The sequence below is a fragment of the Argopecten irradians genome, chromosome 16 (assembly GCF_041381155.1).
Source record: "Argopecten irradians isolate NY chromosome 16, Ai_NY, whole genome shotgun sequence".
Classification (NCBI taxonomy): Eukaryota; Metazoa; Mollusca; class Bivalvia; order Pectinida; family Pectinidae; genus Argopecten; species Argopecten irradians.
The window spans coordinates 13,464,797-13,482,652 of NC_091149.1; the positions used below are offsets into that span (position 1 = coordinate 13,464,797).

The window sequence follows — 17,856 nt, forward strand, 5'->3', positions numbered from 1 at the left end:
TAAAAATTATAAAGCCTTAGCCAAAAATTTATAATAAAATATTTCAGAAAAGATCGCGTGAGCTCATAGAAAATGTGCATCCAGGATTCTCAAATGTACAAATCCAAGCTTGGCGACATATAAAAAAGTAACATATACATGTACACACACGCCCACTATTATAGTAAATAATATAAATGTGTAAGTTTTACTTTACAAAAGTACACACTTTCGTACATGTAAATTCTTATTATAAGAAGGATTCTAATAGCTTATAGGTTAATTACAGATTACAAATGTTTATATCTTTATGATTGTTTATCGTTATATAGCTATGTAGATATATCATGATCTTACTATCAAAGTCAGCTGGTGAAGCGTTGCCGTGACGTAACACCCGTTATATCCAATCAATTTTATTAGTATACCCATTATTTCCCCCAAATTCGAAGATTACACATAGAATAGCTTTCAACATGGAAACATTTAACAAACAGTAAATAGATATAGAATAGAAGTTATAATTTAAAACATAATAAAGATTAGCTGTGTTAAAAAGCCTATACAAAATATTTATATTTTCTGATTTAAAATCTTTTTACATTTTCAGTTAAAAAAAACCATCAACATTTAGTTTCTTACTATTATACTTGATTATCTCCCCCATTGATTGCCGTATTTAAAGGCCAACGACGTTTCCGAAACATAAATTAAAAGTTTCTTTAAAACAGAAAATATCATAGCGTTGGCCTGAAATTACGATGGCCCATATCAGCCGACATATTACACTCACAAGTTGTATGTGTAGAATGTACATATACAATTTACTTTACTGTCAGTCTACACTTCAAACTTACATGTGTAAAATGTACATGTACAAAATACCAGTTTACGCTTGACAGTTTAGATGTGAAGAATGTACATGTACAGAATTCCAGTTTACTTATGCATGTACGTGTACAATTTGCCATTTTACTTTGAAATTCTACACAGTGATAACCTTCACCCAAAAAAGGATGTAATCAATCATCAGGACATATATTACAAGTAAAACAAACCAGAAACATATTACATTGTCTTGTGGTAATTTGGTAAATTACAGATACATTGCTTCAAAGTTTTAAATACTCTTCCACTCTTAAAACTCCATTATCTGAGACTGGAATGCAGTTATATTTGAATCCTCTGAGTCTCTCAGTTTAATTTTAATGTTTGCCCTATGCAACAATAAACAACGAAGACACCTCTGGGGATGGGTCAAATCTACTTCATAGTTTATATAGTAAAAAACGCATGTATGACCATTGTTTACTCAATTTGGATAGAAAATGGATAAAACTTGGATATATTTATCAGTCAAAGATATTTTTACCATCATATATATAAGTCCTGGCTGAACTCGAGGGGTCAGAGGGATGGGGCTAAAAATAGTAATGACTTAAATTTCAGAAACTTTCTTCCGAATTCACAGATGTAATGAAATCAAATACTCTTCATAGATTTAAAGGTCAAATTGATAAAATCTTTGACCGACTTCAAGAGCCTTATGGTGCAATGGGCCAATACATATAATTTTTGTATGTATTTGTTTCATTCTGTATCAGAACACAAGTGACCGTTATACGCTCATGACCTATTGTTATTTCTTTCATACCTACGGGTATAATACTGGCTGGTCTAGGGCAATACACTCATGAGTAAACTGGCATTATGTACATGTACCTTTTTCACATGTAACTTACGAGTGTAAAGTGTCAAGAGTAAACTGGCATTTTGTACGATGGCCGATAGCGGCCGCCACATTTTGTACATGTACATTCTACACATATAAGTTTGAAGTGTAGACTGACAGTAAAGTAAATTGTATATGTACATTCTACACATATAAGTTTGAAGTGTAGACTGACAGTAAAGTAAATTGTATAAGTACATTCTACACTATACATACAACTTGTGAGTGTAGAATGTCGGCTGATATAGCACCATCGACATACACAGGTTTTTCTTACTGTGTAATATATAGTAATGTGAAAATTAATTTCGCTGTTTCGCCAAATGACTAGTGTAGTATTAACAGTAACCAATAACTTTTGCTAATCTGCAAAATTATCAATTTCTTTTTATATTGCAATTTTAGAAATTAAATTCCATTCCGGAAAGGTATTGAGCCTTTTATCTAATATGAGTCAAATAAAAATTAGTAATAAATTGTATTCAATTCAATATTTTAAAACATCAAGAAGGCGATAATAAACACTGAAATAAGTCATAAAATTGTTTAAAAAGTGCACAGCGCTATAAACTCACGATGACAATAGTATTTACTGAAGTTAAATTTCTCGGCTCACTTATTACCATGATAATTCTTTGAACTGTTGTTTTTGGGTACTTCAATGAATACATCTGAATATTTTGCTGGTGTTTAGATTTCACGGAAATATCGAAAACAAGCTTAGAGTAACAGACATCCTCTGCTGTCAATTACATTTTCTAATATCTGGCAAGGTATTATTATTACTTAGTTATGCTATCATTGTATGAATGAACAAATCATGTTGATGTGTTTTCAAGTTATCGTCCGAAAACTAAATTTTGTTAAAAAGTCTTAATCGAGCACTGTCTCGTTCCCACATTGTACTTTTTTAGGCTATTATCTAATTTAAAACAAAGCGACTCTGTGTGTTAATGACGTACACTTTTATAATCCGACTCGAATATAGGCATATGTGTTTTCCTTTGTCTATGACCTCAGGTAACTCTACCAATGTGCATTCAACCATGGTAAATCCAGTATAGACTATGGCAACATAGAATTACCTTTGCTTGTGTTTTATGTGGTGAATAGCATTTATGAACGGAATGCATGAAGGATACTTTTTGGTTGGACAGCTATCTGTAAATTATAATTCTCTTTCGCCATATCCTCCGGCAGTGATAGAGGTATATTACTTTCTAAAATTAAGCGACATAATAAGAGGTTCTTAGTGACGTTTATTACTTAACGGACTGAGCAAAAACATACTTTTGTATTATTTAACACTAAAAAGAGACATTTCTTTTCAATATGTATGATGTGGTTAAGAATAGACATATGAAACAAGACAAATCGGAAGTTTGTTCCAAATGGTCCTGCTTAAGTGATTTCCAAGCCAGTTCAAAACAGAACTTTTATTTGATTCATAGCATTAACATTTTTGAACTTTAAAGTCAGAGTGGTGTATAAATCCAGGACAGATTTTCGAATTGTAGTTAATGCTGTAGATTTGTGTTAAATGGTGAATTCATAAAAAGGAGATAAACTCTCTCTCTGTATATAGATATTATGTGATTGTGTTAAATTCTGTATAAATGGATCTCATAAACTCGTGTCGATCTTGTCCCTTGGTAAGCTTGTTAGAGGATTGCCGATTTGTCGATTTGTTTGTTTCCAAGGAAATCATGTCCAGTAGTCAGGGGCTCTGAAACAGATTCAACCTGAAGTGTAAATGAGACCTAAGCAACGCATATATTTCTATAAATAGATCCGTTTAAATATCTAATGCCCAAGAATGTACAATATGTATATATAACGACAACCAAATGGACAAAGAAACAATAGTTTGGTAGCTAAATTATCTGTATAGACTGGTCAAATTGTGTTGAAATTGACAATTAGTGTTTTACAGAAAGAGATCGCATTAAAACAGAGGTAGCCGCTCTCAAACAGGTTTCAAAGAAAGAGGTCTTACTAGCATGTAGGCTGGGTAAGTATACTCGATCTAGGTTTGCCTTGGTGTCCTTTACTTACATAAGCTGACACGCGACCATGGTTTCGCAGTCACAGTCTACTTGAGCTGTTCTTGTGGTGTTACTTTTAAACTGACGATAAAGTCCAAAACACATGTCCGTGTTCCCGGGGGTGGGAAATGTGAGAAAGGTGTTAAAGTCAGTAGGCGTCAGAATCTTGCCGGATGCATCCCAAACAAAAGCAGAATGCGTTGCCGAGTATTTGAGACCAATCCAAAAACTCCGTGGATATGGACATCTCTTAACACCTACTAAACACAAAATAATGAAACAAATGCATATTCTATATTTGAATGTTACAGAGTTATCTGCCATTAGGTATTCATTGTGACGTCATGTAAATGCGAGCGTGACGTCATACTTTTTAGAGAAAACGGCGTGAATTTTGCTGACAAAATAATGAATCACAATTAAAACCTACCCACAAGGGGCTAACTCTTACGGAATAATAAACCTTTAAACAATGATATTTGCTAGTAGGATTTTAATTAATGTTTCTGGAGATTCACTCATAAAAACAACGACAATAAGATGACAACGTATTAGCGTCGTCTGTCAACATCTATCAGGTCTGAGAGACATTACTGGGGTCAAAGGCTATACAAAGTGGTCTTCAGAAGTGGCACCAACATATCATAAATAAAGGAATCCCTTGGTATTCCCACATCATTACTACAATTCTGATTAACTACGGCATTTTAAATTAAAGTATATCGCCATAAAGGTATGAACTCTATTCTTTGGCAAAGTTGGATATTATTTACGATTAAATATATCACGAAAGCATCATGGGACTTTAATTGTTAAGAATATTTACAGAATAATTTGAAAAATCAATAAGATGTTATTTAAATACACCATACAAGAGATATTAAGTAAATACTGACTGCATCGGTATTGGCTCACAGTTTCAAACAAATTGTAAATATCCACCGTAGAGATTTCCAGTAGTGAGGCTCCTTCTCCGCAGGCAGTCTGGTAAAAGATTTGAAGATACTTTCAAATGTGAATATTAAAGATAGAGATATTCTACCCGAGGGTCACAAAATATTGTAAAACCCGAATCTAACAGATTATTTTTTCTACAATACTTCGACGGTATTACTACAATTTGACAATATTATGATATTCCGCCATTTTGATTTAAGTTAAAGACAACCTCGACTGCAAGTCAATTCTCCAGATAGGATTTTTTTATGTTTAAAACACAAATTACGTTGTTGGTGTTATTTATAGTAAAACTAGACTAGTTTCTGAAAATACCGTTTAAATTTTACCAGAAAAATAGTAATTTTGTTGATGCAATGGTGTCACGAAGTTCCATTGTATGGTAAGCCACGTGATATAGTAGACATGGTGTATTGCATCAGAGGTATGAGAAAAAATATTATCTTTATTTGAAATACATCTCTTTGATATGGTAAAGATTGATATAAATATGATAACGTCTTTTTGCTAAATCCCGTACTAATGTAGAAATTTTGACATTTTGTCATTTTTTGTAGTAAAGCCCAGCAATCTTCGACAGTTCAATCTTTTATACATAGGAGATATTTTAAATGTCTACTTTAATTAATACGCGGGTTTCAAAACACCAATACGATGTAGTTAAAGTACGATTTATCACGAATCATTCCCATCATCAAGTCATTGTGACGTGTGAACAATAACGTCAAAATATGACGTCACAAACACTTGACGTATTGGTTTGTTGTTTTCCAGTGCACTTCACAAGAATATATTTACACTTGCTAGGCTTGTTCACTATACGCAAGTACTAGCCGATTTTGTTTACCATAACTGCATGGTAACATTGAACTTTGAACTTGCGTATGAAAATGTTCTATGCAACGTAAAGGGGCTACTTTTTTTTAAAGAAACACATGGCTTTGTTTACATTTTGACGCAACATTACGTGTATATTGTTGTTTTTCATAGAAATTTGGAAAGATATGAACAATACATATATGTTTTATATTTATACATGATACAAACATTTTTAAAATTAACAATTGTATAAAGAAACGGGAAAAATATCCCGACCGGGGCGACGTGCAGTGCTTTCACTTTTGTTAAAAATGATGGATGTCAAATGTAAACATTACCTCTGTGTCTGTGTTCGTCCTACGATCAAGTCTTTGGGGTGGACGGGCGTGAGACCCTCTGACAGAGGTCAGTTATAAACATATCCTCTTGTCTCTGTTCTTTGAGAATTTAATCGTGTGTATTATAAAACATGCACCGCTAGTAATCCACGTGTTGACAGTTACGCGTCAACACAGCTACATTGTATCCATCGAACACAAGTGAAGTTATTCAATCTATCGATGGCGATGGATCTAAGCGTAGATTATATAATCACATGGCTCCCAAGGATGTAATATCGTCAAGTCAGACGACAATCTCAAACACATTGAGCTACTTGAAAACTGGTTTTTGACAACTTCGGCAAACTCCAGTGTGTAAGCGTGCGTCAGCTTCGCCTCGCTGCACAACGGTCACCGAGTTCACACATGTGGCCGAGTACAAATACTTTATGTTATTACGCTATATATTAACTTTTAGCAAAATTGAATATATATTTAAAAATCTGATCTGATTAAATAAAATTATCTCATAAATTTTCTTTGTTTGTCATGTTTACTTAACACTAAAATATTGAACTTTTTTGTCGTCGCGGATGAATAATTCTTTCTTACGTGAAGCGTCATAATTCGCTGTTCAATTGAGTAAGCTCCTCCCACTTTTGACCGACTTTTATTGAATAATTACGTCACTTTCAAATGACAATTTTATTGCATAAAGTATAAATAAAAAGTCGTGTGAGTGTAAATATAGGAATTGGATTGCGCTTTTATGTTAACCATGTTTGTATGGAGCAATTCCTCTAAGAATATATTCTATGGGGCGCGTTAAATATGACGTCACAAACACTTGACGTATTGGTTTGTTGTTTCCAGTACACTTCACAAGAATATATTTACATATGCCCCTATATAGTCAACGGGAGGGGAGTTGCGTTCAGATTACCGTAAACGCAATGACGTATGAATACAAACGCAGTGCAGGTTCGGACCACTCCTAGTTCACACTTCGATAACATTTTGCGTCATAAGTTGACGGATTTTAAAATAACAATAAAGAGTTTTTATTAGATCCAGTTAAATATGTATTTGACATCAAAACAAAACATGTGTTCAAGCATTGTAACGGTAATAAACTACAAAATGAATCGCTGGTCGGGGCTACAACCGGGGGGCTTTCCTCAGGAATGTTCGGGGAATCCCATAGTTACGTCAAATACATGTGTGTACGGTCACTCATCTCACCTAAATATACAGAACATCTGATTGTCGGTGAATAATTCTGGGAGCGTCTAAGCGAACAATAGGTTAACAGATCATATACAGGTTTCCAGAAAAAAAACATTACAGGTAGCCTATCCGAAACAGTATCATCAGCTTAAATGGCCCCGTCTTTGCATTCAAAATAGGCCTACACACACGCAAACACTTGTCTATCCTCCGTACAATAAAATAAAAGTCATGACTGCGAAGAATTTAGTGTATATAGCGTTCTTAGACCGATACATACATGACAAACATTCAGCAGCTCAACGGTCATACCATCAATAGGCTTTATCACAGTCACTTTCCTCGGTTGAAAATCAAATATGGCGGCTCGCTTCACTTCGGACCGCATCACTACCCTGACAACGATACATACCGGTAGTCGTTCCGCCTTGGTTATCTCAATTTTTATTCGAAATGGACATTATTAATATATATTATCAAATTGAAAAAAATATATGTTGAAAATAATTGAAAAGTGTCATTGTTGTATTTCAAACCAACTGCAGCTATAACATTAAACAATCGGAACTATATCTTCGGTCATCCTGACTACCGTAGTTACCCAACTTAGCAACCATCACCTTTTTAAATTGTACGTAAAGGTAGATTTATTTATGTTAATATATAGATTGAACAGTGTTTTGATTGCGTTCAAGGTGGTATGAACGCAATGGGATACAGACATATTCAACGCGCTACATTGAATATGTCTGTATCCCCTTGCGTTCATACCACCTTGAACGCAATCAAAACACTGTTCAATCTCTATTTGAACACACATTTCAGCACTTCCAACATATTGATCACAGGCCGATGATTTTTTTTTCTGAACAAAAACATTGCCACACATTATTAAAGATAATACACCTCAGAAGAATGGTAATTTTTGTCATTTATTCCATTAAAAAAACTTCCCAACTTTACACTATTAAGAATTTCTTATTTTGATTCAATATGAAATATTCAAAATAATGAATTGCATTCCGAAAATAGATCCATAACAATGTGACCCACATGGAATTACGCATACTAATTACGCAGATAACAAAGCAAGACAAATTATTTTATATCTATTTTGTTCTAATTAGATACTTATTATTAATGAGAACGAATATACGTACCCGGCCTACTTAACCTTTCGGCCGGGAACGAAATGGTGCCTATGTGTCCTGGTGGAGCACTACCTCAGAAATCACTCAGGCACATATTTTATACTTTCTAATAATTTTCCAAATATCTTACAGTATGAATATGCATGGCTTTATATATTATTTTATCCAACGCAAAAATAACAACCATTCTTAATATTTACCGTACCGCTAAAAAAGACTTCAATTTCATAACTTTAAGACTTGCTGTTTTATTTTTTCTTCGAAAGACCTCCATATTTATATGTGAAAAAAATAACGTCTCGCTTGGAATTTGATATTTTTACGGTTCAGTTTTATTGCCTATAAGGTGAATGATATAAAGAAGTAGGATAAAATGCATACAAACGTTTGAATAATGGTTTGCATAATCATCACTTTGCTCCATTAGCAGTAATAGGCACCAATTATAGTTCTTAACACAACACTATAATCTGTCTGGACGTCTAAAATATTGCAGTTACTTATCAACGTTAAACATCGATTATTGTCCAAATGATAAATATTATCTTATATCTCTATCGGCACTGGTTCAATGGTTAATTTTTGGTTGGATGGATAACTCAGTGTCACGAACTTTTAGTCTAAATTTGATAGAGGCTATTACAAATACTGGTAATAGTCATGGTTCAAACTACTGTATATTTAAATGTTCGCGGTCATGGTGCGAGGTACTGTATAGTTATTTCGCGGGCGTAAATTGCCCGATTTACAGTTTGGAATTTATCGCGAGGGTTTAATTTCACGAATTATCTTTGTAGCTTTTGAATAAGCCATTCTTTCGAAATTCTATAATATGGATAACTATTAATTTGATATATCGCGAGGTTTCAAATCTCGGGAATTTGGATGGATCCGCAAATTTATCGAAATTAAAACCGCCGAGATTATTAGCATCTATAAAGTATTATAATTGCACTGGTGATATGTATGTGTTGTAATTGATTCGATATGTAAATGCATTAAGCCATATTGAAAGATATCAATTAGAATCTACTAGAAATGCATAAGTTTGGTTTTTGCAGATTAATAGCTATTGGCTCACACTATTTTTGTGTAAAATATTGATGACAAAGTTCACCAAGGAATACGACAATTGTCAAATTACACACTTTACTTGTAATAGACTTTATTATGAAAATGAAATTGTAAAAATGACTTTGATACTTTCGTTCATTCCCGTTAATACCACACAAATAATCACTGAATATTTTTATCGATTACAATTACAATTTTAAATAAATAATAATTCCATTGGCTTCCAATTTGTGACACAAAGTGAGAATAAGACATTAAGGTGATATTCCATTACCAGCTACGATTATATCACCATAACTTTGTTTTACATGTAGGCATGTTCCTCGTGCTTTATTACTAATTTATAAGGAAAGAGGGAAAATGTATTTTATAATGCTATAAAGTCATACTCATTAAGCTAGTCATCAGACGATATGTTGTTTCCAGGTGATTCGATTCCTGTTTATCTATATACCGGCTCTATTGGAATTCAAGACAGCGGTCGAGTCTTGAATTGCGGACACCAGTACAATATAGGTCACAGTGACCTGCTTCAAGCAGTATGTGCATACTCTAAGTACAAAATTAATCCGCATTTGGCAAAAATAAATTTTTAAAAACCTGCGACTGAAATATGTTAAACTTGGAATTCGATAAATTCTGCGAGGTATATTGAATTTCGCGTTTTTGCATCAATTCCAAAATTTGGCAAAAGTGAAAGAAAGAAAAAAAAAAGCTGCTATAGTGACTATACTGCACAGTGTAGAAGCTAGACAAAATAGTCTACGCATGGAAGAATGCCAGGCGGGCGGATGGACGTACACCAAACATTTTCAGCCTTCGGTTCGCTATAATAGAATAATAAAAGGCAACATACCTGTGCTTCATACCAAGTATAATTCCCCATCACTGGCCAAACACAGATGTCGTGGTACTGAGCGGACCCAGATGGACAGCGGACGGTACTTAAACCTCAGGGAATAAAGTGTATGAATTTTACAGCGTCTGTCTTCAATAGACATACATCGTCACAATCTTAAAAGTTTGTTTTCTTTTAAAAAATGATTTATCCTTACACTGTCATAACCATATGAATGGATATTTGCAAGATCAAGCGAACCAAAGATTTAGTTTAAAAATCTGACAAATGGGAAAATGCCAATATAGTCAATGCTGTACACTAACTTGTATTAGTTCTTCAGTTAATGTTGAGCGACTCGAATAACTGGGCAGTTCATAAGTTATAATTATGTTCAGATGATTATTATTGACAAGTTGTTACATCATTAGAATTTAGCAAAATATTTTTATGGTTTATACCAAATTCGAAAGTAATCAATTCTTGATTTAAAAGCAGATTTCAGTTATTTTTCACTTCTAAATAACAAAAATTCCAAGAAAGTAGATGTGTCGCCTACACATCATTACAAAAATAGTTATTTGCAGTTGAAAATACTGTTGATAAGTAGGTGAAGTTATCAAGTCCTGTAACTCTTGTAAATGTTGACAGATTTCGACCAGTATAGAACCAATCTAAGATCCCATTGATATAAAAGCATTAAACAAAATTAGGTTGAAATCGGACAACAAATGCTAAAGTTATCGAGCAGAAACCATGTTTTGACGATTTTAAAGTCCCATATCTCTTGCAAATATTGACGGATTTTGAACAGTATCGAACCAAACTAAGAACTTATTGATATAAAGCAATATATCAAATTTGGTTGAAATCGAACAATAAATACGAAAGTTATCGAGCCGTGGATTTTTCTGTTTTGACGATTTTTAAGTCCCGTAACTCTTGCAAATATTAACGGATTTTGACCGTTATTGAACTCATCCGAGATCATTGATATAAGCAACTCATAAAATTTGGTTGAAATTGGACGACAAATATTTAAAGGGACAATTCATTCTAAGAGAACATTAAAATTTGTACATATATCGAAAAAAACCAGTTCTAATGGAATTTAGATCAGTCGGTTTTACTGTGATGTGCCTGAAAAGCCCATGGTGGTGACATGTGTGTGAAATTTTCAAACTTGTGGTCGAACTTCTTGTATGCCGAACCCTGTCCCTTGCTCGTAGAGTAATGAAACGTTTGTTTATAACTGCTCAAATCGCTCTGACAATAGTGTGTTAACCTTATTATGTGAATTATCTTGCCTCAAAATCATTTTATCACCTTCGCAGTGGTTATGTAGTTCATTTGTTTAACGTGCGTGACTTTGGCTCGGGTAAAGGTACAGCGCCCATATTGTACCTGCTTAATTGTATTGATCAATGATTTGATATTTCAACGATATTAATTAAAATACTTAACAATGACGTGGAATTTGTCAATATTTAACGTTATTTGTTTCATAAGAAATATAGAACAATACATTTATGCCATATTTCACTTCTTGGTTATGTAAAAGAATTAGCCTGAGTGAATTGTCCCTTTAAGTTATCGAGCGGAAACCATGGATTTATATGTTTTGACGATTTTAAAGTCCCGTTACTCTTGCAAATATTGACGGATTTTGACTATCACCAAACTCAGTTGAGATACCATTGATATAATGCAGTATACTAAATTTGGTTGAAATCGGACAATAAATACTTAAGTTTTCGCACGGAAACCTTTTCCCGGACGCCGAAAGAGTAATACCTTATAGTCGCCCTTGCAAAAAGGGTGGATTGGATTTCAATTGATTTATATACTAATATCGCGGAAATCAGCTATGCTTCCCTGTCGATAGCTTATAAGCAATGAATTAAAAACCAGCTTACCATGCTTTACACAAGAATCTCCCGACGCTGTTGCAACGCACATCTCATCCATCTTACAATCATGCTCGAAGCAGGTAACAATATCTAACTGAAAAAGACATGATGTAAACTTAAGTGTTTTGGCGCAACCTAACTTAAGCGGTGAAAAACAAATTTTGGACAGGTTAGCATAAAGCTGATTTGCAAAAATAGCACATCTTTAGCGGAAACAAATTATGCTACAGTAAAAAAAATTAATTCCATCTCGAACATATTTCGTGGCACCATGTCGTGAATGGAATGCACATGCACAAAAAGCAAAATAGATTATTTCACTTATTTTTGTGTTAATTAGACACATATATATATATAATTAAACACCAATTCTTGTTCAAATGATCATAATCGTTTATGCTCTGTTGGCGATGGAGCATCATTAAATGTACAGATGATAGCATTTACAGATATCTAAAGCCTAAACAATTCTCCTTATCTCGATGTCGACAAGACTGAGATAAAATTGAGTTAAAATGTTGTTAACTAGACGACAAATAGTTAAGGCGTATTAACATTATAACACAGATCTGCGTTCAAACTATTTGTTGCATTGTCAAATCCAATGTGAATACAATGGACCCGGTTACATTGAAGTCAATGGGGAATTGGGAATCTTTTCAAAATATACAAATTTAATTGTAACCAAGGTAAAAAGACAAATACTTTTCGTTATAGCCCCGGTCACACATTCACGGATCACCAGGCCGGAATAGCTACGAAAAAAAGAATACGGATACCCACGGTTAGGCCATTATCCGTAGACAGATATGGATCCGATACGGTATGTCTACGGGTTTCCACGTGTAGGCCAATAATTATTTAAATATTTTCTCGGTTTGCAACGTAGGTGATAGGGATTATTACGGAAAGGTACATTTTTACTATGGAATAACACGGATTGATTCGGAATGCAACGTATCCGGGCGGATCTACTGCGATCAGCTACGGTTTGCTAAGGTGTAAGTACGGACGAGAACGGTCTTATACGGAATAGCACGAGTTAATACGGAATACTACGAAGGTTACGAACTTGATTCGCGCCAAAAAATTAAGTATTCGACAACATGCCTCCTAAGAAAAGTAGAGCAACAAAGCGTCCAGCTGAAGTATTGGTACCTGATCAAGAGGATTCTTGGACAAATAATGAAATTGTATCTCGCACCACAAGTGAGCAAAATATATACAGCAAAAAGAACAAAGCTAAGCTTCGTCAGCAAGCTCTGTATTTAACTGCAACACAACAAGATGTATTGACATTGCGGTATAAGCGCAAAAACGCGACATCCAGGCACTGTATTATAATATACTTTGTGCGATAACGATACAACTACACAACATATCTGTTTTTAAAGTCTTTGTATTCTACATGTTTTGGTTTTTGCCTCGCTGCGAACTTACATAGCTGATCTTCACCATAGACTAAACATAGTCGAAAATGTCATACAGATCTCGCCTGTCTTTTATACCATTCTATCTTGCCATGACACAGATACAACATGGGAATTAATGTAATGTTTTAGATATACCCATTGTTATTTAGCGTCGAAGGTGTCAAAGTTGCCACCCCTGAATACTTGCACATCACCCATGTCAACACCATCTCTCCAGGCTGCGGGAATGATTTGTTGATCGACGTCTTCCTGGTCCATTAGAAGGTTCTGATCAGCAGAATATCTAACTCTCGTGATATTGTGAAGACAAAGACATGCGAGAACTATGACATGAACTGTATCTGGTTTTTGGTTCATTACCGAGAGCAAACATCTGTATCTATTCGCAAGGATACCAAAAGCATTCTCAACAACTCTTCTGGCCCTTGATAAGCGGTAGTTAAAAACCTTTCGTCATTTGTAAGACCCCGTCTGGAAAAAGGCTTCATAAGCCAGGTTTTCACTGCAAAAGCGTCGTCTGCGATTATGAAATAATTCATTGGTTTGTCATCACCGGGAAGGGGGGATGCTTGTGGTATGCCGATTATTTCCCTTTCCAGTGGCCTTTTTTTTAAGTCACACTGGTTCCAAATCTGAGCGTCAGAACACACCGAAACTTGTAATCGGCGTCAACAAGGGGCATTAGTACCACAGAGTGATACCCTTTATAATTATAGTACAAAGATCCTCTCTTCTTTAGACACCGTATTGCTAAATGTTTGCCTTCTAAAGCGCCTAAGTGTGAGGGAACTGCCATTTATCTGCAAATTGCTCCGCTATATTTTGCCACTGTTCTGGCTCAGTAGGAGTCTGAATAACATCTTCAGAATACGCGGACACTATTGCCTTACATACATCTCGAACAATACTGCAATTGGTGTTGTGCGCAACATGAATACATCAACACGCGATAGCTATCCCCCGTAGCTAAATATCTCAGAGTGATTGTTAATTTCAAACCGGGATCAATACACTGTCGGTACCAGGTATTTTTCTTCGTAACCCGTGGACCAACGACTTATAGCAATTCTTGAAACAAATGAGGGTCTATTCTGACAAAGTTCTTATACGCAGCTGGATTTTCTGCACAAAGTCCGGTTATGAGGGCCTCATACTGACCATGGATGGGTCTTCGGAGAAGCCAGTCCCTAGTCCACCATCTTCCCTGCTTATGGTTACCTCTTTGCATATCCTCAAGAACCTTGATCATTGCCCTGACATTTTGTGCCGCATCATTATCTTATTTTAACCAATGAATGACAAGTTTGAGTTGGTGGCTGTTCATGTTCGACATTATGGTGTTGTTTTCCTCGACGATATAGACTATTCTAAACCCTAATTCAAGCGGTACTCGTATCGTACCGTACCGTTACGTAGTTCACCGTAAAGATATTGGACAATCCGTGCTGATTCTTACCTTCCGAAATGCAAAGTAATTGTTCCGTAACAAATCGTAACAACCCGTATCGGATTCTTGGTAAATACATACTGTAACCGCACTGAAACGTAGTTAACTTTACCTCACCGTAAAAACCCTTAACGATTTCAGGCTTACGATTTAGCACGGGCTAATGCGGTTTCAATACGGACTTACACGAATCAGGACGGTTTCGTGCGGTAAAGTAAGGATATACTACGGTTGTGTGATCCGTGGCCAAATTTAGAACATGTTCAAAACTTGTCACGGAAATAAAACTTGTTTGAAGTATGACTACGGGTTCTGTACGAAAAAGTACGGACCAATACAGAATACCACGAAAGATGATGGATCTTATCCGTAGCTAATCCGGCGAGGTGATCCGTGAATGTGTGACCGGGGCATATGTACATGTTAACCCGAGGAATATTTCATAAAAAACTGAAGGCTCTGTGTAGGACAAAATATGAGACAGGTAGTTAGTTCCTTTATTTTACATAAAAACAAATTAATAACGTCTCGATCCTCTAAACATGGCATATCTTATCGAATCTCGTAATTCATTTGAAATAAAAAGTTGTAAACTAAACGTAATAAGAAGTTAAAGTAAAACTTTAATTCAAATAAGATATGCTAAAAAAGAATATTTACCTTTGGAAGATCTGGTCTCGTGAACACTATTTTGCCGCTAACGACCAACCATTTAGCCGTATCACTGTTTTCATACATTAACTCGCATGTCGACCAAGGCTTGTAATAGCCAACGGTTTTGCACATTTTGAACGCCCAACAAAGTTCTATGCACTGATAGAGGGTAGGAAGTTTCCTCTTGACGAACGTTTTGAAGATCGGTGGGTATTTTCTGGTCAGTTTTACTTTAGTCAACTGATTACCAAAAACCGACGAGAAAAGAACGAATACAGTAAGTAGCAGAGCTCGGGTACCTTGCGCGGTATCCATGCTGTATAGTACTAAATCAGTTGATGCCTTTTAGCTTTATAATGCATACATATAGGTATACCGGTGAGACTCCTATTATTGATTGATACTGAAAGCCAATTGGGTGTCCGTTTTGTGCAGCGACAACAAATACCTTGTAATGTAGCCAGGATCGATAGCATCCTAAAATTTCTAGGGGTTACTAGAACTTGTGTCATTGGATTTGATCAGGTTTGTTGATGAAGTTGTAGTAATAAATTTTATTGGTAATTTTGTTTCACAAATACTTAAATGTTTAGCTTCCTAAAATCATGTATCCTGGCCCACTTAATTATCATTTTATGCTGACACGATAATTCATGGTTAGTAAATTCCAATTGTATTACCATATAAATACAAAAAGTTTGCATTGTTAAAGGCCCACTACCTTTCCGGAGCAAAATTTAAAGGTTTCTTAAAAACATTAATAACAAAAGAAAATATATATCGATGGCTTAAGATGAGGTTACAACACCAAACATATGCAAGATTTCCTGTCTAATGTACGATAACAGTGGAAATTCATTTCGCTGTTTTGTCGTCTGGCGCAGTGATAGTCAACTACCGCGCGGCATTTAGGACGACGGCGGGAAACATAAAACGACCCGCGTTATGAAAATTAACATTTTATTTATTCTAATTAAACAGTTCTGAAGGTGATGATAAGTGTGCTAGTAAACGTATAGCTAATAACTTCTGCGACTCTACAAAATTATTGATCTCGTGTTACATTCCTATTTCAAAAATTAAAAGCCGTTTCGGAAAGGTAGTGGGCCTTTAATTCATACCTGTAACAAGAATCATGAGAATGACTCTGATTTCTGATTTTCAAACTTTTAAAATAATACCTTACTTGTTTAGATATAAACCAGGAAAAGTAACGGGCAAGGTACCACAACTATGTGCGGCTTTGGCGCAGCAAATGTGTGCTGTGCAAGTGTGTGTGCGTAAACTCATTTGCATACGAAAAGTATGTATTGCAGAAATATCGTTGGTATCGGTGTTTTATTTCTGCAATATTGCTACAACCACGTACGGCTTTGGTGCACAAGTGTTTGTAGCTATGGTGCGGCAAGTGTGTGTGGCAAACTCATTTGCATAAGGAAAGTATGTATTGCAGCAACAAGAAATATTGACAAATTCCACGATATTGATGGTAATGCAGTATTTTGATTGATACCGTTGAAATTCCAAATCGTTGATCAATACGATTAAGCAGGTACATGTACATGTACGCTGTACCCATACCCGAACCAAAGTCATACACGTTAAACAAATGCAATACATAGCCACTGAGGAGTTGATGAAATTATTTTTAGACAAGAACATGCATCTAATAAGGTGAGTAAACTACTGTAAGAGCGATATGAGTAGTTCTAGACAAAAATTTCTTTACTTCACCAGTGATAAATCTACATGCGCATCCCGAGTCCTGGACTCACAGAATTTTAAAAGGACCCATGAAATTTCTGGGAATGGATATCTATAACACTGTGGGACCCATTGTTTTCACAAAAACCATTGAAAAGGACCCACGAAAAATAATCGTAGATTGAACACCGCTTCACCGGCAAGGGTCAGGTTTCGGCATACAAGACATCCGACCACAATGTGTAATGGTGGACATGCAGTAAGCGAGTTTGAACATTTCGCATACATTTCACTACAGTGGGCTTTTCTGGCATATCACATTAAAAACAACTAATATAATTTCTATTAGATCTGGTTTGATTCCGAAATATGAGCAAATTTTAATGTACTCTTAGACTGAATTGTCTCTTTAAGGAATGTTCGTGAAACTATGCCATGGAGAAAAACGACTTACGGTCAGTACCAGCCAACTGCCATATATATATATATATATATATATATATGTCAAAAGCTATATAACATGTATATGTAGTTGGAAAACAAAAATAAAAACACTACTTCTAATA

The 17,856-nt window shown here is 35.1% G+C and overlaps 1 protein-coding gene across 1 annotated transcript; it reads right to left on the reverse strand.

The window, feature by feature from the left end:
• Nucleotides 1-3,058: 3,058 nt before the first annotated feature.
• On the reverse strand, nucleotides 3,059-13,842 carry LOC138310003 (uncharacterized). Its single transcript, XM_069251153.1, has 6 exons — nucleotides 13,669-13,842; nucleotides 12,059-12,191; nucleotides 10,161-10,255; nucleotides 4,653-4,740; nucleotides 3,767-4,013; nucleotides 3,059-3,437 (listed from the first exon to the last, which is right to left on the reverse strand). Exons 1-6 carry the CDS (start codon nucleotides 13,840-13,842, stop codon nucleotides 3,416-3,418), a joined length of 759 nt encoding a protein of 252 aa, XP_069107254.1. The 3' UTR covers nucleotides 3,059-3,415.
• Between the last annotated feature and the right edge of the window lie 4,014 nt (nucleotides 13,843-17,856).